A 23,866-nucleotide genomic window follows, 5' to 3' on the forward strand; every position below is an offset into this window, starting at 1 on the left:
GCATGCCAAATATCAAGTTGCAATCTTCAATATTGCAAAAGTTATCGCAAAACTTTAACCAAGGTGAAAGTTTTGGGACAGAATGACAGACAGGCCAAAAACATTCGATCCGGAGGCATAAAAAGTGAGCTATAGTAGTAACTAGCAGTTTAAAAGTGACAAAAGAAGGAACAAGTGTAGAAATATAGTTTACATAATTTATTAAATTTGCTATACTGCAGAAGGATGTACACAGTTCTACAGTGGTAAGATACTATGTTCTGAGCTGATGTAAATACATTATATACAAATATATTGTAAACACGCTTTCTCTCAACACAAGCACTTAAAGTTCCCAAAGATTTGCACTACTTGTTTTTTTCAACAGCAAAACTATAAACATAGCGACTTTGTTCAATGCTTTGTTTTCATATTCTGTGTTTACATTTTATTTTCATGCTGATTTGAAAATAATAACATTAAATTTTTTTTATTGAATTTCTATTAAATGTCATAAACACTGCATAACTCAATACCCGGTATATCTTACATGTGAGTTATAAGCCGTTTATTTAAATGCACGTAAAATATTTCCAGATATTGCATATCGATGTGAACCAGTGAGCCTTACAGAAATCAATATGTTTTCACAAACAAAAAGGGAAAAATAATCTAGAAATGATACATAAATGTGAGTTAAAAAGAAAGCGTTTGCACATAACAGCAAGTGTTGTTGTTCATTATATAAGAAGTGATTAAAACAAAAAGCAAAATTTCTTTTATGAATGAATGACAGAAATTCAGATGCTTTTCCAAAAGATATTGCTTGTAAAATTCAGTTAATTTTATCGCAAGTAATAAAACTAATTTTGTTGAAGTGTACATAAATTAATGTAATAAAGATATAGAACTAAATACATGTAAACAAGGACATGGTACAAAGCATATTTGGATACACTAAAATAACTTGTACACAAACAGTTTAGCTACAACAAAAACAGAACATATTTCAAAAAAACATGTGTAAATGTAAAATATATTGCGCTGAAACATAATAGTATGCAAATTAACAAATCTTATATTGATGTTTCTACTGCAACTGACTTGATAATAATCTGCATAAATTACTAATAAGTAATTGGAATCATTTCCAGTTTTCATCATGATTGTGGGCAAACAAATGTCAAAATAAAGTACCATAACAGAACAAAATAATGTAATCCCTGACACTGTCTTTTATTCCGATTGTGATTGGACCGCAACATACAACCACTGTTTAACCAAGCCATGATTTAAAAAAAAATCTTTTAAAAATAACTTATGTTTTCAGGTAGTTTAACTTGCAGCCATTTAACCTGCAGCACTGAAGCTTTGGCTCAATTTTTAATTCAATTTAAAAAACAACATTTGGTAAAATCCGGATGAAAGTCAATTTACAGAGTAATTGGATAATATCATGTCATATGCGCCTTGTTTACCTCTTTTCATTTGAAGAATTTCAAGAGTTGGAGATTTTTTCAAATTAAATGAGCTTTAACAAAAAAGTATGATAAAATTAAACTCATTTTTTACAAAAAAGCGTAATGTTAAGTCACTATTTTAATGAAAAATAATCTATTCATTTTTCACATTGTATTAAATAAAAATTCAGTATGGAAAATCGAATTGTACCATTACAAATAAGTCATGGGTGCATGGAAACAATCATTACAGCTCTAGCAGTCATTATAGTGGGAATGTTATTGTATGTTTGTAGTAAGTACAAATCAGCAGTAAAATTAAATAACTAGCATTATGTTATTACACATACTTATTAAGCGATCAAACTCTTCCCTAAAGTCGTAGTTTTAAAATGGAGGTTGATCATTAGAATTACTACTCAAACTTCTAAAGAACATAAATTTCTTGTATTTAACATATCCTAAACAGAATTCAATCGCCATCACATTGGAACTGTTAAATGTGCACACTTTAAAACATAAGACCCAGTCTTCACTTTTCAATAACATTCGTTGATTCATTTAACACTTGAATAGGCAGATATATTGACTATATCAAAGGCATTTTAAACAAAGAGACATTGTACTTTTATTCAAAGTAATAAGTAGTACTTTAATGTTTTTTACTTATTAAAAAACAAACAACTGTCAATGTATTGGATAAGCAATAAGCTGCATAGAGCACCAGACATCTGGTACCAATCTTTAAACGTTGTTGGCGTATTTCCTCATACAAGACTCTAAGACATTGTTCCGAACACGGGGTTGTGTCTACATATACTTGGCCCATGTTCATCGTAGTCGGCTTTTGTGTGACACACTTGGTAAAACTCCGGCTGTTGATAGAATAATTAATAATTAAATGATCAGTCATTGAAACTTTAAGAAAGTGAAAGTAAGCCCAAAAATTAGTTTATGAAACCAAGTATCACATTAACCCCCTTAATTCTGGGTCATAAGTTGTCCATTAACACTCAGCTCAGTATTCAGCCATGGCACATTGGCTTATTTCTCTCACAGTTACCTATTTAATTTATAAACCAGGGTGAAGTGGAGCAAGTGGGGGAATATTTTTTTGGCTCAGAAAAAATCGTTTGATCTGAGCTGGATTCAAACCAAGAACCTTCCAATTCCTACACCAGCATCATACCATTTGACGACAGTTAAATGTCTAGTAAGTAATATTGACAGCATGTTTTACTTTCAGAAGGTAAACATCGACAGATTAAATAAGACCGCATGATAGTACCAATTTTCCGTTAAATAAACACCATTAGTGTCAACATAAATAAACACCATTAGTGTCAACATAAAACAATGTTCTTACTGTTGAGGCGAGCATGGACCCTCCAAACCAGACTGCGTATCTCTGCATATGATGGGTGATCACCTGAACATCTATGGGTTTGGGCTGAAAACAAAGGACACAGGAAAAATATAGCAAGGATTTCAATGTATGCAAGCATTTTGATATTTTTGCACTTAAACTGGTTTTTAGCTAAGAAGAGATATCCTTTAAACGATAAAAAACTATACAAGCGGAGAGCATCGTGCAAGATTAGCCTAAGCAAACTGCACAGGCTTATCTGCTTTGACACCCAGTTTTCCAACAACGATGCACAACTGTTTTCAGCAGTGACTTATCCATGCTTCGTACCTTTATCCTCCCCCCACTGAGGTCTTCACTCATTTTCAATCTTGCATCTACCGTTCTCTTCACGTCCCTCTGTAACTTCCTGCCAAAGTCCTTGAACATCGTGGAGCCACCAGACAGTACAATATTCTAAAAAAACACGCACAGAAACTGTAGTTTAAACATATTGAACTTCGCTTGATAGCAGGGCAAACCTAAGGCTCATTGAATCGCTTCTAAGTATGTTTCCTGGGTAGAACCAGTACTTTGAGTCCATGGGGGAAATCTAAAGACAGCAACCACAATAAGGATCCAACCTGTGACAACCCGACCGCTATGCCCACACCATATCCACAACGCCACCATGACCTTCCATTTTGCTGTTGAAATGTGTGGTGGATAACAATTTACGACCGTCGTGTCAAAGTCCTTTCATATTGTGGATATATCTCAGGTATCGGTTTATTCAATGAACTGGCTTTTACAGTGTCTATAAACGTGGGCGGCTTTTATGCTCACAAAGAAAAGTTTAAATTTTACAAACAGGTTCAGTCCCAACAATCGATACCGGTAAGTTTGAAAACTTCATATCTCCAGAGCTTTCAATTGTTTCCCTTAACACAGTTCCTTGTGTGTCTGTAGTACATGAAATTGAGAAAATGGAAACAAGTAAACATTGACACATACTTATTCAATTGTTAGAAACTAAATGATTGTGTGTGTTCTTCAGACCAGGGAAGACACTCAATTTAATTCCACTACAATGGTAGTACATACATATAGTAGAACATCGCAACAAAGGGAATGCTAATTATAGATAGAAAAGGTAGGTAACCTTTGCTAGATGTGATAAGAGATAGGGGAAGTATCTACTGCCAGGAGAATGCTTGCTATTTCAACAAAATACCCCGGTTATTTTTTTCCATTATATTTTACAGCCTGTGCCTTTTGGATTGGGAAAAGTAGTGTGATAAACCATTGAATTAAAATAACTTAAGCATTATCAATATGATTATAAACAAGGGCTATTTGTAAAACATGCATGCCCCCCATTAGGGCTGTCAGTTGTAGCGGCAGCCATTGTGTGAATACGTTTTTTGTCACTGTGACCTTGACCTTTGACCTAGTGACCTGAAAATCAATAGGGGTCATCTGCGAGTCATGATCAATGTACCTATGAAGTTTCATGATCCTAGGCGTAAGCTTTCTTGAGTTATCATCCGGAAACCATTTTACTGTGTCGAGTCAACGTGATATTGACCTTTGACCTAGTGACCTGAAAATCAATAGGGGTCATCTGCGAGTCATGATCAATGTACCTATGAAGTTCCATGATCCTAGGCCTAATTATTCTTGAGTCATCATCCGGAAACCATTTTACTGTTTCGAGTCACTATGACCTTGACCTTTGACCTAGTGACCTGAAAATTAATTGGGTCATCTGCCAGTCATGATTAATGTACCTATGAAGTTTGCTGATCCTAACCGTAAGCGTTCTTGAGTTATCATCCGGAAACCATCTGCCTGTGTCCAGTCACCATGACCTTGACCTTTCACCTAGTGACCTGAAAATCACTAGGGGTCATCTGCGAGTCATGACCAATGTTCCTATGAAGTTTCATGATCCTAGGCGTAAGCATTCTTGAGTTATCATCCGGAAACCATTTTCCTGTTTCAATCACTGTGACCTTTGACCTAGTGACCTCAAAATCAATAAAGGTCATCTGCCAGTCATGATCAATGTACCTATGAAGTTTCATGATCCTAGGCGTAAGCGTTCTTGAGTTATCATCCGGAAACCATTTTACTACTTCGAGTCACTGTGACCTTGACCTTTGACCTAGTGACCTGAAAATCAATAGGGGTCATCTGCGAGTCATGATCAATGTACCTATGAAGTTTCATGATCCTAGGCCTAAGCGTTCTTGAGTTATCATCCGGAAACTATCTGGTGGACGGACGGACATACGGACGAAAGGACCGACATGAGCAAAACGAAGGGGGGCATAATAATAGTATTAAAAATTTTTAAGTGCATGTTCAACTGTTTTTCAAAATTTATATAACAAAGTGCTACGGAATTTATATGTTGTATATAACTCAATAAACCAATTATTCGGATATTGTCAAAGTTTGGCTTTTTTTGGTGAGAGGGGGGGGGGGGGGGGGGGGGGGATTTTGGTCAGATGTTTGTGAAAAAATGTTACTTTTTGCTACTGGGAAACAGATATTAAGAGGCTGTAATTTTTTTTGAGGGGTGGGGGTGGGGGGAACACACACATTGTACCCACCTTGTACAGTCCTCTGCGCACGTCAATCGGACTCTGTTGTATCACTGTGTCAACCACCTCCGAAATTGGCGTTGTGAAGTCAGGGTTTGAAAACTAATCCGAACAAAAATAAGAAACGGATACGATGAACAACGTTTTTCTAAATAGTCATATGAGGTCATTTTTCATGCTCAATTCTAACCATGTTTTTTTTTCAGGAACATTAATTGATTTGTAAGTGAAAGTTTCTTTTAAAATCTCTTTTAAAATTTATTCTGAAATAGAAACGTATCCAAAGGACACAATTTCATACAAATGCCCTTGCTAAATTTTACTACAAACAGAAGCAAGTGTTGTGTGCCAAAACTAAATGTGAACACTTACAGCAGAATTAAAATTACAGTCGGATATCAATGTTGCTACACATAAAGCCCATTTCTTACATGTGGCATTGACCTTTAAAGAAGTATCATAGATGCTGCATACATGTCATGAAATGATAAAATTTATGCCAGTGGACTATAATGAATTAGAACTGACAGTCACATAAATACCTACTTATCATCACTATAACAATATAAGAACAATGCGCAAACAGCAAGTGCCCACTGTGAGCATAATTTTGAAGTGACCAACATGGTTGTTTTATAAGACACATTGTCAAGATATGATAATTTGTACCATTTTATTTTGAAAATCCCATCATGCAAGACAAAGTTCAGGGGTTTTCGTAACCATATTGGGAAAAGGAATAAGGTCAAATTGGGATTGTTTTAATCGATAAAATGGCAAATTTGGGAATTTTGTATCGACAAGATGGACCAAATAGGGATTTTTTAATCAACAAATATTGACACATCAGGCAATTTCATAGTCATTGTTAGAAAAAATGCAATTTGCCCTAATAGCTGCTGATTTGGTAAAAACTAATTTCATATAACTCGTTATAATAATGCAAATTAACAGATAAAAATTATAGATTATAGTTAAATACTTTGTTAGAATATTTATGAAATAAAATAGAGATATTATAATCATTGGGATTTTATTTTACAACTTTGGTTTGCGATCAAGTCTGTTTGCTTTGAGATCTGTTCTATTTTACGTCCCATTTTAAAAAGCAGGAGAACCCCTAAAGTTATTGGAAATATTATGAAATAAGAATATGCCTGAACTCCAAGTGTCCACTGTGACCTTGACATTAAAGTGAGCAATATGGTTGTTGCATCTCTTGATTTGATTATCAATTCTGCCTAGTTATTGCGAAATTCCGTTATGCATGAGAAAATTATCAGTTATGCATGAACATGTTCTTTCATTACTGTAACATACACACATAAAGAACAAGAATTTTTTTTATGGCTAATGTGACTTCGAGCTTGAGGCAAGCAACATGCTTTTGTTAAGGTTTTGATATGATGATAATTTTTGCCAATTTATTTAGAAATCCCAAAATGTACAATAATGTTAACTGCCCCACAAAAAAACAAACACACATACCCACAATGACAGTGGAAACCCTTTTTTCTGCGGACATTATTATGATGAGGGCATACAGATTTTAGTGGCAGAAGTTTTTTTTTGCATTAAATGAATCTCTGTTTTATAAGTGTCAATGTTTGCATAAATGAGAGACGGGTCAAATATTTAAAACAACGCTCTATCTAAAATTCATGTGCATAATGTTAGATGAGATATGAATTTATCACAAATAGTAAGAAAATAACTGTACAATATTTCACAAGCAAATGACTCATGCAAGATCCTGTATATCTAAGCACCATCAAAGAAAATAGCTCTAATGAAAGAATATCTCTGGCTCTCTAGTGAGCTCTATTCAGAAAATTTATAAATAAGCTCATCAAAATTCATTGACTTACAAAATACAAAAACAAGTATTTATAATACCATTAAAGACAATAACTCTGGATTGAAGAATATCTCCAGGCCTAGAAATCTACCATAAACCAATACTTTTTTTATAATTAAAACATAGCAAGGAGATTGACAACTCAAATTAGATCCTGTAAATCTAAGCAACATCAAAGGCATTACCTCAGGATGAAAGAATATCTCCGGGCCGAGAAATCTCTCATAGCCTACATCTACCACAAACTTCTGTTTTGATATGGCGTTCAGACCCTCGAATGTCTTCATCCATTTGGAAGGCTCTTGGTCATACTTAGCAAACTCTTTAGCGATGTCTGGACACACATAGCTGAACCTTTCCTAAAAGCGAGGAAGACAAACTTGCTTTGGAGCAGTAGTGTTTTTTTTTCCTTAAGGCCAACAGTGTAAACACATAGTAGTTTCGGTATTACATAATAATACATGTTAAAAGGAATCAATATCCTTGTTCTTCCCTGATATAATGCCAAATTGGCCACACACAAAACACTGATGCAATAAAAGAAAAGATGATCTCCTTTTATATTAGCTCATAGGGCGTCGCCATATTTGAATTTAAAGCAAACATTTGAGACAGAAATGGAGTCGGAGGAAACTAAAAGTCAAAACCCATATGTATCAGAAAACAACATTCATTTGAAGCAGGATTTGGTGAGATCAAAACGCCGAAATTACAAGAACAAAGTATTAATTAATGAGAACACAACAGGTCTTTTCCTGGCCATTTGGAGCAATATGCAATTTTGTGCAAAAGACAAGCCATTTGGGAAAAACTAATTAAATATAACTTTTTCTAACAATTTAAAGGGACTGTCAACCATGAATGACGAAAAAAGAAAAATTGATTAAAATTTCACGACTGGTGTATTGCATTTCTTTAAAAAGTTAATATTTTCAGTATATTCGGTAATAAAATTTTGCGATGTGAAATCGAAAGTACATCGCGAAAATAGGTGACATAGCAATAAACACACTTTAAATAACGCAAGTAGATTGATCATTTTATATACAAAATATATACAATTCACTACGCATGCACAATTTGCATTCCTGGGTTTACCACATGACGATGATGATCAATATACTGGCGTTATTTATAGTTAACTGGTAGTACCTGGTAGACATACCCAGTAAAATTTATTACCGAATATACTGAAAATATTAATCCTTAACAACTTTTTTTCAAGTAATGTAACATACCAGTCGTGATATTTTAATGAATATAAACTAATAATTGTAAAAACAATACGGTATTTTACAACTTTTCTTTTTTTCGTCGTCGTGATTGACAGTCCCTTTAAATTATTAGAACACAATCAGATCAAATAAAGAAATATATAGAGGATATTTGTTGGATTCGATGGAATATCGATTTTATTTCATGAGTGATCATATAAAATAATATTTTCACGAGTGGCGCAGCCACGAGTAAAAATATGTATTTTTTATGATCACGAGTGAATACAAGAGCACCACCTTGCGGGTGCAGACCGCTCATCTATTTTTCTTTTTAAAGGTGTAGGGACCTATTTCAATTTCAATCACAAAGGAGGGAGGGGTGGAGTGGAGAGGGGTGTATAGTGTGGGGGTGTGGTCATTTATTACATTATCTTCCAAAAAAGCAAAAAAATGCAAAAATAATTATATAATTTTTTGGGGGGGGGAGGGGAGGAATTTTGGGTGGGATGGTTGGACGGTATTTCAAAAATAAAATAATAAAAATAAATATTTGTGTTTTTTAACCATGTTTGAAAAAAACAAGAGATGTGTTTGTCAGAAACACAATGCCCCCTATTGCCCCGCTTTGAATTTTTTTGTTGTTTACCTTTGACCTTGAAGGATGACCTTGACCTTGAACTTCCACCACTCAAAATGTGCAGCTTCATGATAACGCCCCTTTGAAATTATTATTTTTTGACTTTTGACCTTGAAGGATGATCTTGACCTTGAAGAATGACCTTGACCTTGAACTTCCAACACTCAAATTGTGCAGCTTCATGAGAACGCCGCTTTGAATTTTTATATAAAAAAATGCCTTTGACCTTGAAGGATGACCTTGACCTTGAAGGATGACCTTGACCTTCCACCGCTGCTTTGAAATTATTATTTATATATTTTTTTTACCTTGACCTTGAACTTCCACCACTCAAAATGTGCAGCTTCATGATAATGCCGCTTTGAATTTTTTAAATATTTTGTTCGACCTTTGACCTTGAAGGATGACCTTGACCTTGAAGGATGACCTTGACCCTACACCATTCAAAATGTGCAGCTTCATAACGCCGCTTTGAATTATTTTTTTTTACCTTTGACCTTGAAGGATGACCTTGACCTTGAAGAATGACCTTGACCTTGAACTTCCACCACTCAAAATGTGCAGCTTCATGATAAAGCCGCTTTGAAATTTTTTATTTGTTTTTTTACCTTTGACTTTGAAGGATGACCTTGACCTTGAAGGATGACCTTGAAATTCCACCACTCAAAATGTGCAGCTTCATGATAACGCCGCTTTGAATTTTTTTTTTTACCTTGAAGGATGACCTTGAAGGATGACCTTGACCTTGAACTTCCACCACTCAAAATTTGCAGCTTCATGAGATACACATGCATGCCAAATATCAAGTTGCTATCTTCAATATTAACAAGGGCTGTTTGTAAAACATGCATGCCCCCCTATATGGGCTATAAGTTGTAGTAGCAGCCATTGTGTGAATACGTTTTTTGTCACTGTGAACGGTGGTGGTGGTGGTAGTAGTAGTGGTAGTATTAGTAGTAGTAGTAGTAGTAGTAGTAGTAGTAGTAGTAGTAGTAGTAGTAGTAGTAGTAGTAGTAGAAGTAGTAGTAGAAGTAGTAGTAGGAGCAGCAGCAGCAGCTGCAGCAGCAATAGCAGTAGTAGTAGAGTAGTAGTAGTAGAAGTAGTAGTAGTAGTATTAGTAGTAGTAGTAGTAGTAGTAGTAGTAGTAGTAGTAGTAGTAGTAGTAGTAGAAGTAGTAGTAGAAGTAGTAGTAGTAGTAGTAGGAGCAGCAGCAGCAGCAGCTGCAGCAGCAATAGAAGTAGTAGTAGAGTAGTAGTAGTAGAAGTAGTAGTAGTAGTAGTAGTAGTAGTAGTAGTAGTAGTAGTAGTAGTAGTAGTAGAAGTAGTAGTAGTAGTAGTAGTAGCAGCAGCAGCAGCTGCAGCAGCAGCAGCAGCAGCAGTAGTAGTAGTAGTAGTATACATTACAAAAATGCAGTTAGCCTTACATTTGGTTAAATTTAAATATATTACAAGGGAGGCAAATGCTGTAACAATAAATTTAAACTTATTGCATTTGTTTCCCCTGTATATAACAAAGATATAATAGTGTATTACCTCCCCTGTCCTGCTTATATTTATATTAATCAACAAAATTAAACATTAACACAATATTTACAAGGGCTGTTTGTAAAACATGCATGCCCCTCCATATGGGCTGTCCGTTGTAGTGGCAGCCATTGTGTGAATACGATTTTTGTCACTGTGACCTTGACCTTTGACCTAGTGACCTGAAAATCAATAGGGGTCATCTGCGGGTCACAATCAATGTACCTATGAAGTGTCATGATCCTAGGCAAAAGCGTTCTTGAGTTATCATCCGAAAATCATTTTACTATTTCGGGTCACCGTGACCTTGACCTTTGACCTTGTGACCTCAAAATCAATAGGGGTAATCTGCAAGTCATGATCAATCTACCTAGGAAGTTTCATGATCCTAGGCGTATGCGTTCTTGAGTTATCATCCGAAAACCATTTTACTATTTCGGGTCACCATGACCTTGACCTTTGACCTAGTGACCTCAAAATCAATAGGGGTCATCTGCGAGTCATGATCAATCTACCCATGAAGTTTCATGATCCTAGGCGTATGCGTTCTTGAGTTATCATCCGGAAACAATTTTACTATTTCGGGTCACCGTGTCCTTGACCTTTGACCTAGTGACCTCAAAATCAATAGGGGTCATCTGCAAGTCATGATCAATCTACCCATGAAGTTTCATGATCCTAGGCGTATGCGTTCTTGAGTTATCATTCAACAAGGGACAAAATTGTCACAAAACCAGGTTTTCATTGTGAAAAAAAATCTGATAAAAGGAGACAACTTAAACTGAACTTTTGAAATGAACAAACAAAATTAACCCCCTTTGTAAGTTTGTTTTAAAATAAATCTATTTTTAGTCGTGGCGACCTTGACATTGGAGATATTGACGTGATTCTTTTGTGCGACACACCATCCCATGATGGTGAACAAATGTGCCAAATGATTTTAAAATCTCACAATGAATGACATAGTTATAGCCCAGACAAGCTCATTTATGGCTATTTTTTACCTTTGAACTCAAAGTGTGACCTTGACCTTGGAGATATTGACGTAATTTTTTCGCGCGACACACCGTCTAATGATGGTTAACAAATGTGCCAAATGATTTTAAAATCTCACAATGAACGACAAAGTTATGGCCCGGACAAGCTTGTTCCGCCCGCCCGCCAGCCAGCCAGCCAGCCCGCCCGCATTCGCCAATCTAATAACCAGTTTTTTCCTTCGGAAAACCTGGTTTAAAACCATTTTACTATTTCTGGTCACCGTGACCTTGACCTTTGACCTAGTGACCTCAAAATCAAAAGGGGGTCATCTGCGAGTCATGATCAATGTACCTATGAAGTTTCATGATCCTAGGCCCGCGTTCTTGAGTTATCGTCTGACAACCACCTGGTGGACGGACCGACCGACAGACCGACCGACCGACATGAGCAAAGCAATACACCCCCTCTTCTTCGAAGGGGGGCATAAAAACGTTATGGCCAATGTTTAAGTTTTCGGACGGACAGACGCCATATATTTGATATTTGACCTTGAAGTATGACCTTCACTTTCACCTTTCACCACTCAAAATGTTCAGCTCCATGAGATGCACATGCATGCCAAATATCAAGTTGCTATCTTCAATTTTGAAAAAGTTATGGCCAATGTTAAAGTTTTCGGACGGACAGACACCATAAATTTGACATTTGACCTTGAAGGATAACCTTGACCTTTCACCACTCAAAATGTGCAGCTCCATAGGATACACATGCATGCCAAATATCAAGTTGCTATCTTAAAACATGAAAAAGTTATGGCCGATGTTAACGTCTTTTTCGGATGGACAGACAGACTGACTGACACTGACGGATAGTTCAACTGCTATATGCCACCCTACCGGGTATTTTTTGGGGTGGGGGTGGGGGGTATAGTGTGAGGGTGTGGTGGTCATTTATTAGATGATGGGGGGGGGGGGCGTAGGGGATGGTTTGAACGGAGTCAATTGTGGTATGTCAGGTAAGAGTTGTTTTGTCAAAGTATCAATCGAATCTAGTCATAAATAAAGAAGTTAAAGCAAAATTTAATAATTTGACCTTGAGAGTCAAGGTCATTCAAAGGTCAAGGTAAAATTCAACTTGCCAGGTACAGTACCCTCATGATAGCATGAAAGTATTTTAAGTCTAAAAGCAAAAGCCTTGATACTTTAGAAGTAAAGTGGATCTGAACACAAAATGTAACCATATATTCAAAGTTTCTAAGTCAAAAAAGGGCCATAATTCCATAAAAATGACAACCAGAGTTATGCAACTTGTCCTTTACTGTCAACTTATGATAGTTTGCGAGTGTTCCAGGTATGAAAGCAATATCTATGATACTTCAGGGGTTAAGTGGACAAAAACACAAAACTTAACCAAATTTTCAAGTATAAAGGGCCCATAATTCCGTCAAAATGCCAGTCAGAGTTACATAACTTTGCCTGCACAATTCCCTTATAATAGTTAGTAAGTGTTGCAAGTATGAAAGCAATGGCTTTGATACTTTAGGAAAAAAGTGGACCTAAACACAAAACTTAACCAAATTTTCAATTTTCTAAGTATAAAAAGGGCACATAATTCTGTCAAAATGCCAGTCAGAGTTACATAACTTTGCCTGCACAGTCCCCTTATGATAGTTAGTGTTGCAAGTATGAAAGCAATAGCTTTGATACTTAAGGAATAAAATGGACCTAAACACAAAACTTAACCAAAATTTTCAATTTTCTAAGTATAAAAGGGGCACATAACTCCATCAAAATGCAAGCCAGAATCATCTAACTTTGCCTGCCCAGTCCCCTCATGATAGTAAGTAAGAATACCAAGTTTGAATGCAATAGCATAGATACTTTATGAGAAAAGTGTACCTAAACGCAAAACTTAACCGGACGCCGACGCCAAGGTGATGACAATAGCTCATAATTTTTTTTCTAAAAATAGATGAGCTAAAAATTTGATATTCCATAGAATCCAACACATTTTCTTTTTATTTTGTGCTTTTTTACGGTTAATTTACATTGTCAAAGAGTTTAACTCGATAATTTTGCTGGATTTATGATGTCATTTCATAGAAAAAAGACGTCATTTCACAGTAAAACAGTGAAAAATATTGATATTTTTCACTGTTTAAAACAGTGACATACCAGTTTTATTTCACCGATATTTCTCTATAAACCACCGGAAAGCATAAAATAAAGTTTGTTAGTTGAAATAAAACTGAGATATAATTATCTTAGAAAACTTATTTGATTTATTTTTCTTCAATTTGCAAATTTTGTATACAATTTTGTTTTTGCGATAAGGTCCGTTTAACGGACACAGTTACGACAGGGGACAAAGGCCTGACAATAATACCTTAATTGCCTTGGCAGTTTCCAGGGACTGTTCAGGGGGTATGCCCACTTCTCGCTCCCTCAACAGCTGCTGGATGAAGTAGGTGATATCTCGACCAGCGATAGGGATATGTTTGATGCAACTGCCTATCACGTAACCTTCGGCCTGGAAAGCAGAAAAACAAATGTCCAGTGAGTATTAACTTAATGACTGTTGTTTGCACGCATCTCAGGAGTGGCGATAAATATCATAATTATTGCAATAAAAATAGATTATACAGACAGCCACTTTTTCCCCAATTGCCATGGTACTGGTACTTTCCCCCCCAAAAAATTAGTGCAAAAACCCACGAAATTCGATAAATTCGCTACATAAAATCTTCTAATTGGGAATAATGGGTCTTCCACTTGCTTGGGACTTTATTGCACAAAGCCATCTTAATATTATTCTTTTACATAGCTTTTTGCTGAAATGTCCAGTTAAAGTACTTTATTCATTCACTTGCAGATAACGCGCTTTTGGAACAAAATTTATGCAACTTTCTTTTCTTTTGGGAATTAATGGATGGAAATCAGAAATTTGTTTAATTTTCCTTAATTGAAAAAGTGCCTTTTACGTGTACTTTATAAAGAAGAAATAAATCGCTGGCTTCCTGATAGAAATTCGATCCACACTCAATAACCTTAATCATGACATTTATTTATATTAAAAGGAAGTAATGCACAAGTGAGAAAGTGCAATCTCTTTGATCTGCATATTCTCACATCTTATAAAAAATTAATCGTCTTTTCATGATCTAACAACTTACCACTGGAATGACGTGAGTAACTCCGTCACCTGAGTCTATCACAGTTCCTGTTAGAGTCCTCTCCCCTACTTGCCTGGAAGTCCAGGAGGCTGCTAGAGCAAGCACGGCCTGTGAACAAACAACTTGTATTTACATTTTCCAAGCCATTTCCTTGCCATTTGGTAAAAAATAAAATTTGGGATTGGGATTTTTTTTCGAGCACTTAATATTGATGTGAGAAAAACTAATTAAATATAAATCTTTATAATTAAAATGTTCAGGACAAAATCATCTTAATTATTGTTTTATACATTTTACTTTGTTTGCTGATATTTAAATACTGATTCAGGGGTTCCGCTGTCGATCGCCATTGGCGCCAAATGGCACTAAATTGTTAAATGTGGCTCCAATTTTTTAAAAGGGGCGAATTTCAAAAAAATCGGTAAAATCCTATCCGTAAATGTACTGCGAGTCGAAAGCACGCGACTGAGCATTAGCGGCCAGCGCGTGTCAGTTGTAAATATTGATTTACGACGATGTAAGCGACCTACAGTGCAGAGTGCATTAGAAATCACCGAAGCGTGTAAGTGTTACAAACGGTGTTTTTACTGCTATTGTCAAGTTTTATGGGGTTTGATGTTTATAGTTTGTAAAAATATGTTTTATGTTATTTCAGGCAACTAGAATGGATTGTGGCAATTATCTGGGCCTTTCTGTCAGGAAAAAGACGTGAACAACAGTCATTTAATTGAACCTGGAAATCATCCACCACTAACAGAAAACTTGTTAACAACAGAAGCTGATGTATATCATGTCCAAATGACCAAATATAACTGTTCAACAATTTGAAGTGAGATGCTTTATTTTCTGATTCCCTTTCAAATGATGAACATTGGGGTGATTTTATGTTTAAATAATTAATTTTGAAACATTTATGCAGCACACTGTTTAATACATTGATGTTAACACTAATATATTATTTTGGTTATCTGTGTTGTTTATCAAGTTGAAAAAAATGTTATTTATATACAAATAAAGCTTATTAAGACTTATGAAGGTATGACTTATGAAGGTACTTATTATTTTTTTTATGAAATAACATACTTTTTAAAGTGATAATATAGTCAATGACATTAATGTAGTAAGGTTTCTTAAAATGATTGTTCTTATTAATAAGGTGGAATAACCGACAGTATTCACGCCGCGAAAAAGTGGCGACAACTTTTTTTGGGCCAGTGGAACCCCTGTGATTGCAATATAATAATCATTTTGACACATCTGTCTTTCAATTTTTTTTTTGGAAATTGGGATTTTTTCATTGCAATTTTTTTTTATACAATATGGTTTTGGAAATGGGCCTGTTTACAGAACACAGATAAGCCAGGAAGAAGCCTGTTTTCTTACAGCGATTTAAATAAGGAATTCAAAACAGAAAGCCCAGATATTTGCATTACTACTTGGGATTAAGAGTCTAGTGCTATATTGCCAATGTCGAACCTTGAATTTGAACACGCCGGATTCAACATTTTCCAGTACAGGGCTTGCAGACTTATTTTGATCAGGGTTGTTAAAAGGAAACTTTAATAAACAGAAATAAGGCATTCCCCTGTCATCTTTGTGTATAATGTTACAAGATTCCAATAAGAACAAGGGACAAAATTGTCACAAAACCAGGTTTTCAGTTGAAAAAAGTCTGATAAAGGGAGACAATTCAAAATGTGTATTGTTAACCCCCTTGTGTAAAATTGACCTTGATTTCAATTAGAAAAAAAAAGTCTGATAAAGAGAGACAACTCAAAATCAAAATGTGCATTGTTACTGATTGTTCATAGTTACATAGTTGTTTCAAATCAATCTAATTTTAGTTGTGGCTACCTTGACCTTGTAGATATTGACGTAATTCTTTCGCGCGACACACCGTCCAATAATGGTTAACAAATGTGCCAAATGATTTATAAAATATCACAATGAATGACATAGTAATGGCCCAGACAAGCTCATTTATGACCATTTTTGACCTTCAAACGCAAATTGTGACCTTGACCTTGGAGATATTGACGTGATTCTTTCGCGCGACACACCGTCTAATGATGGTGAACAAATGTACCAAATGATTTTAAAATCTCACCATGAATCACAAAGTAATGGCCGGAACAAGCTCATTTATGGCCGTTTTTGACCTTCAAACTCAAATTGTGACCTTGACCTTGGAGATATCGACGCATTTCTTTCGCGCGACACACCGTCTAATGAAGGTGAACAAATGTGCCAAATTATTTTAAAATCTGACAATGAACAACAAAGTTATGGCCCGGACAAGCTCATTTATGGCCATTTTTGACCTTCAAACTCAAATTGTGACCTTGACCTTGGAGATATTGACGTAATTCTTTCGCGCGACACACCGTCTAATGATGGTGAACAAATGTGCCAAATGATTTTAAAATCTGACAATGAACGACAAAGTTATAGCCCGGACAAGCTTGTTCCGCCCGCCCACCAGTCCGCCCGCCGACATCGCCAGTCTAATAACCAGTTTTTTCCTTCGGAAAACCTGGTTAAAAATTATAAAAGACATAATGATAACATTCATCCCCTTTTTCAAATTAAATGAAGTCAGTTATACAGTAGTACATATCTCAAGAACAAAACTGTTAGTGTCTAATTTGATCTGTTATTGACAGTGTGTTTTTCACCATTTGGGGAATGGAGCCGGGTCAGTTTGGAATGGGAAAAATCGTGGCGTTTTGAAAAATAGTTGGGAATTAGCGTTGTTGTTGTTTTGCTTAAGTTCAGAATAAAATTGTTTTTAATATTAGATTCTCTAAAGTTAAACTTATACATGTAGAGTTGGATAAGAGATGAAATAAATGTTGAGATCTAAACAAAAATCAATTAGGAAGTTTTTGGTCACATTTGGGAAGAAATATACTTTTTTCCATTGGGAAGGGGGCCGAATATCGGCACCAAAATTGCATGAATAAAAAAACGCTGATTGATAAAATTGGACAATGGCAAAAACTATTGGTCAAGTCATTGTGAATGTCTCACCTGCACTGCAATATACAATCCAGGCACATTGAAAGACTCGAACATGATTTCTGCAGTGTATTCTCGGTTCTCAGGGGTGTTCAATGGAGGTTCAGTCTGCAAAAATAAAACCATTACAGTGTTATAGGATATCATACCTGTCTTAAGCTACATGTGATTGCATTTACATACTGATCAAACTTTTTACAAAACCCTGCTAGCTTCATCTCAGTAACTTGTATCTACAATGAACAAAGTTAATTTTGCCTTTCAATCACCTATCTCCCCCACACCAAAAACATCATGCTAATGTAATGAAAAAAACCCAATTCAGTTTCAAATAGTTTTTCATTTGAAAATGTATGTATGCCTTGAGAACAAATGTTGTTATTGATATACAACATAAACTAAGAATAATATTCTTACACAAAATAGCCTGGCCCTTGTTATCTTATGGCGGACAGGCCAGTTTTCCCTTCTTAAAAAATGGCAGTTTTTCACAATTGTGAGAAATTTGCAACTCAAATTTCTACAATTTTGAGTATTTTGTAACTAAACCTAAACAACTTTTAGGAATTTGCAGCTCATCAATTCACAAAAGCATTACAAAAGTCTGCAATTCATTTTTTTCACAACTTGAGGGGCCCAATGCCGGTCAAAAAAAGCCCTGGGCAGACGTTACATACCAGGGGTGGTATTCCAGAAACATCTTAAGTCATTTCTTAAATATTTTCACTTAAGTTAAAAATTACAATGTTTTGTATTTCTTTACTCAATACAGACATGCATGTTTTTTTAGTATTCCTCAAATAACATTGACATAATGATGTTATTTTGATGTAATTTTCGATGCCTTACCATTGCAGTATGAAATGAAACACTTAAGAAAAATTCCCAATTTAAGGATAAAAATAAAATTTAACTTAAGATGCTTCTGGAATACCACCCCAGGACAGTAACATTATTTAATGTACCAGTAGGAAATAGTGATCCTCCGGCTCTGAGCGTAGATATTTGAAGATTGCCTGCTCCCAAAAACGCTCCATGAGGTCCCAGTCCTCTACGATACCGTGACGAATTGGCCACTGCAATGGAGTATGGTACATGTAAAAACCATGTGGTATTAAAAACTGATACACCTTAATGTACCCGTAGTCAATGTACTCAGAAACTTACAATGTTTGTAATTATTTTTTTAAAACTCATTTATTTTAGCTCAATTGCATTAGAGGTACTTATTACTTATTTGAAACACTCTCGGTCCGTTTCTTTGGCCTTGAACCAGTACTTGTGTGTGTTTGGTGAAGATCTGAAGAATGGTCTCACAATGGGGATAGACCCCGTGACCTCCCGTTTGCTAGGCGGACACAATATCCATTACACCACTTCGACATTATTAAGCTGAGTTTTTTTTTCCCTTAACTTTTTGCATGGAAATTAAGTCCAACCTGACTTAAGGACTCAGTATAGGGCTGTATGATATGTGGCACATTTTGCCAAAACCACTCCAAACAAAACTTTCGACTAACAACTAAATAAAGTTTGAATACATTTTCATTTTAATTTCCTCCTGCAGATTTGTTTTCACTTGATAATTTTTTTTATTTTATGCTGGTATTGTAGGCATGAAAACCATGGAAAAGGCCACAATTTAATCTTTCCTTACTCATGTGTTTTTATATGCTTAATGATGTGCTGTAAATATTGCTCTGTATTGTATGCAACTATGCAGCCGCATTTTATCACATACCCAAGGCAAAATACTTTTGGATGGTAAGAATTTCTCTCTCAATAATGTTTCTAGAGTTCAATTATCACCATATTATTGCATACGTTTTAATAACTAGCAGGCATTTAAGAATTTGTCAAAAGCCAGTTGCCCTCCAGGGCAAAAAGGCCTGACAATCCAATTGTCCTGCATTTTAGTTTGCTCGCCCTGCTTTTTCCTACTTAGAGAATGGTCGTTTTTCACAATTTTAAGAAGCTTGCAACTAAAATTTTCACAATTTTGAGTATTTCCCATCTCATATTTCTTAAATTTTATGAAGTTAACAACTCATTTTTTACAATTTTGAAAAGTTTGCCACTCATTTTTCCCAAATAGAGAGATCAAAGACCACTTCATAAAGATGGGGAAAAAAGCCCTCAGCTTTAATATTACTCTTCACAGTATTTTGAAGTTGAGTATACCAGGGGTTTTTTTGAGTTGTGGGGGAAGGGGCCTTTAGCCCTTATGTGGGGGAAATTTTACGCAGATTTTCCACTTTGGGGAAAAAATGTGCGCGTGGGAATTTTCGCTGCGTTTCCCTTTTTGGGGGATTTGTTTACTTACTTTCTCATTATTACAATACATTTGTACATGTTTGAACTATAGTCATTGTTTTTTTCATAATTAATTACGTTTGGCAAGATTAAATTAAAATAGAATTGAGATAATATAATCATAAGACACATCTTTCTACTAAAAAAAAAAAAAAAAAAAATTTTTTTTTTTTTAGGGGGAATTTTTGGTTCTGAGAGGGGAAAAAACCAGCCTCGCTTGGTGGGGGAAGACGCCGATATTCGGCGTCTGTTATATAAGGTTAAAAACCCCTGTATACCTTCACAGAATATGATGTAGCATTAAGCGCCTCATCCCCAATAAAGAAATCAAGGTCCTCGACTCCCTTCCCAAGCCTCTGGATTGTTTTGTCGCCCACGGAGGCAGTCTCTTTCACGGCTATGCACGACGGAATGATAAACTGCGGCTCCGTGTTACCCGCATATCCCATCTTTGTGTAACTGAAATAACAATACAATACAAAACTTACATTAATGAATATTATATATTTTGTGATCTACTTTTTTATGAACTTGATATGGATAGCTTTTAATGTCTTAGACAATCACGACAATGATCAAACGTCGACAATTGATAAAACTGCAGTTTCAAGCAAATGGAACCAAGCAAAATTAATAATAAGAGATATTTAGTATAAACTGTTTTTTTATCTTCAAATAAAAAATATTCTTGTTATTCAAAGCTCAATTCATAGTACACTGTATGCATGAGGTGTACTTCAAACATGTATTTATGTAATGGATAACTTAATGACATTATTTGCATAGGGCTTGAACAGTACAAACAATATTAAAATGGAGGTTTCTTTAAGTGGTAAAAATTATATGTCAACATGATAACATCAGCTTTGTAATAGTATATACAAAAGTCATAAATCAATGTTGCTTGCACTGTACAAATGAGTTAAGAGTCTGACCTTTGCCTTAAAACTCACTAATGAATGGCCAAACACTAAATAAGCAAAAAAATGGTCATTGTCATTTGTCAAGATTGGCAGGTTTACAATTGTTATTCATCACCAATGTGGAAACAATTATGATACCGTTAAGTAATATTAAGTAAATATGCCATGCATAAGACGTGCTGTAAAAACCAGTCATTGCTCTTTAAATCATTTTATTGTATGAGAGGGTTTAATTTTGGAAGTCCCGTTTCTTTTATATCATAAAGAATGAAACAAAATAAGACCCCTTACCAAAAAATCTAATAAAATCTAACGATGTCAAATAGTATAATTATGCAATATGCCATTAAATAATATACAAGAAACAAGACTATTGCCAAGCAATATATGTCCCCTACCGGCTCCACCATTGTCAAAAATTCCACCATTGTCAGATTTTTTTTTAATTTGTTGCCATAGCAACCAGAATTTTGGATGTAGGAACAAAATGAAATGATGTGCATAATGTCCATATTGCCATCTATCCATGTTTCAAGTTTCATGAAAAAATATGAAGAACTTTTAAAGTTATCGCAGGATCCAGAAAACCACCATTTTCAGCAGTATTTCCAGTCTTTTTGTTGCCATAGCAACCAGAATTTTTGATGTAGGAACAAAATGAAATGACGTGTATAATGTCCATATTGCCATCTATCCATGTTTCAAGTTTCATGAAACAAGGGCTGTTTGTAAAACATGCATGCCCCCCATATGGGCTGTCAGTTGTAGTGGCAGCCATTGTGTGAATACGTTTTTTGTCACTATGACCTTTACCTTTGACCTAGTGACCTGAAAATTAATAGGGGTCATCTGCCAGTCATGATCAGTATACCTATGAAGTTCGATGATCCTAAGCCTAATTATTCTTGAGTTATCATCCGAAAACCATTTTACTGTTTCGAATCACTGTGACCTTGACCTTTGACCTAGTGACCTAAAAATCAATAGGGATCTTCTGCGAGTCATGATCAATGTACCTATGAAGTTTCATAATCCTAGGCGTAAGGGTTCTTGAGTTATCATCCGGAAACTATTTTACTATTTCGAGTCACTGTGACCTTGACCTTTGACCTAGTGACCTGAAAATCAATAGGAGTAATCTACCAGTAATGATCAACGTAACTATGAAGTTTCATGATCCTAGGCCTTAGCCTAATTGAGTTATCATCCGGACACCATCTGGTGGAACGACCGACATACCGACGGACATGAGCAAAACAGTTTACCCCCTCTTCTTTGAAGAGAGGCATAAAAATATTAAGAACTTTTAAAGTTATCGCAGGATCCAGAAAAGTGTGACAGACAGACAGACGCACAGAGCAAAAACCATAAGTCCCCTCCAGTGAAACCGGTAGGGGACAATAAGCAGTTAACAAACTAGAAAAATTCAATAAAAATATAATTCAGACTTTATTACCATTACAAGTCAATTGCAGTAGATGTATCTGTACATTAGATTCCAGATTTTAAATGACTGAAAGTAACAAAACACAGATGGTTCCTTACTATTTGTAAATAATCAAAATCACTTTTGTAAATAACAAAAGTAACTTCAACTATTTAAAACTTAAGACAAAAATACTATTCTATCTCATTAAATTGAATTTCAAAATCTAATTGCACAAACAAAAATTTGCTTATTGGTTTCAATAATTTTTAGGTGGCTTCCTTGTTTAACATAACTGGAATTTTGTTCAAGCATTAAGCATTTTTGCGCCATTATTGCAACAATTTATTTATAAACAATAACTTACCCAGTGCCATTATCAATGATAACGGCATGTTTCATAAATGGCATTTTCAATGTAGTCCAATGTCACAAATATATGTATAACCAGTAATGGCGGACAATTTATGTGCACAGATACAGCTCTTACACCACTGGCAAACAGACTTGAGCATTAACTTCCTGATCTTCTCAAGTGTGAAATATTCTTGATGTGTATACCAGCATAAAAGTAGACAGTTATTACATGCATTTGTTGGCTTGGGACATTTGCAATAACATATGATTATTATTGCATATTGATATTTCATATTATAATTATTGCATATGGTGTTATTGAGGGAGATTTTAGAAGGCTTTCACTTCAGTTTATTGAATTTCAAATTTTTTAATAAAATGTTTATAAACAAAAAGGTTTTAACAATTAATATCAACGCTTAGCATTTGATAGGGTTTCAAATAAGTAGCATATTTTTAAAATGTTAAAAATTGAAGTAAAAAAATAAAGCCATGTCACTATATAATTGAGATAATCAATTCTTGACGAACAACAAATACTGTGCTGTTTCAATCTACAACAATTTGTAAACATAGCAGCTTCTGTTTTAAACTAAACTTTAAAGCAGGAAGTTATCACAACCATTATCAAAGCAACAGGAAATATAATAGAACGATGAATAGGCACAAGATGAAACTTGATGACTGATACAGACAACTGCTAACAAGAAATACGCCAAACGAAGCTACACTGAATACATGTAAATAAAACATAAAATGTATGTTGGGCCAGGCACTACATTTCAAAGGTGGGACTGGGAGGGGAACGTTGTTTTATAGGTTTTTTGGCTGCATTTACTATTTCGGCACAAAGTATATACCCTGTTCCATTGTCAATGACAACAGCTGGTAGTCGCCCAGCCATCGTTTATTCGTAGTTTCCTCCGACAAGTGTGGACTTCCTCAAAACCTAACCAGGAAATGATTCATTCATCGGCGAAATTTGCAAGATGGCGCATGGGAGGATTTAGACTGGGACCCGATGGCGTCGACACCGCTCAGACGCTTTTTG

The 23,866-nt window shown here is 35.3% G+C and overlaps 1 protein-coding gene across 2 annotated transcripts; it reads right to left on the reverse strand.

Annotated features, from left to right (window-relative positions):
• Nucleotides 1-183: 183 nt before the first annotated feature.
• LOC127856549 (actin-related protein 3) lies at nucleotides 184-23,861 on the reverse strand. 2 transcript variants are annotated; one of them, XM_052392833.1, is made up of 11 exons: nucleotides 23,676-23,861; nucleotides 20,388-20,568; nucleotides 18,762-18,872; nucleotides 17,809-17,904; nucleotides 14,779-14,886; nucleotides 13,992-14,135; nucleotides 7,437-7,610; nucleotides 5,403-5,495; nucleotides 3,136-3,261; nucleotides 2,806-2,889; nucleotides 184-2,314 (listed from the first exon to the last, which is right to left on the reverse strand). In XM_052392833.1, the coding sequence occupies exons 1-11, from the start codon at nucleotides 23,717-23,719 to the stop codon at nucleotides 2,219-2,221; spliced, it is 1,257 nt and encodes a 418-aa protein (XP_052248793.1). In that variant the 5' UTR covers nucleotides 23,720-23,861; the 3' UTR covers nucleotides 184-2,218. The 2 variants fall into 2 exon arrangements, with proteins under 2 accessions (XP_052248793.1, XP_052248794.1); XM_052392834.1 differs by lacking the exon at nucleotides 23,676-23,861 and adding an exon at nucleotides 22,826-22,986.
• Nucleotides 23,862-23,866: the final 5 nt, after the last annotated feature.

This window comes from Dreissena polymorpha, chromosome 13 (assembly GCF_020536995.1).
Source record: "Dreissena polymorpha isolate Duluth1 chromosome 13, UMN_Dpol_1.0, whole genome shotgun sequence".
Classification (NCBI taxonomy): domain Eukaryota; kingdom Metazoa; phylum Mollusca; class Bivalvia; order Myida; family Dreissenidae; genus Dreissena; species Dreissena polymorpha.

Bases quoted from the DNA above. Each gene is read 5' to 3' on its own strand.
- LOC127856549 (XM_052392833.1), bottom strand. From the start codon at position 23,719: ATGGCTGGGCGACTACCAGCTGTTGTCATTGACAATGGAACAGG. The intron at 5,496-7,436 runs GTAATGCCTTTG...TGTTCGGATTAG, and splicing joins AGATATTCTTTCATCCTGAG to TTTTCAAACCCTGACTTCAC. The intron at 2,315-2,805 runs GTAAGAACATTG...TTCTATCAACAG, and splicing joins GGTCCATGCTCGCCTCAACA to CCGGAGTTTTACCAAGTGTG.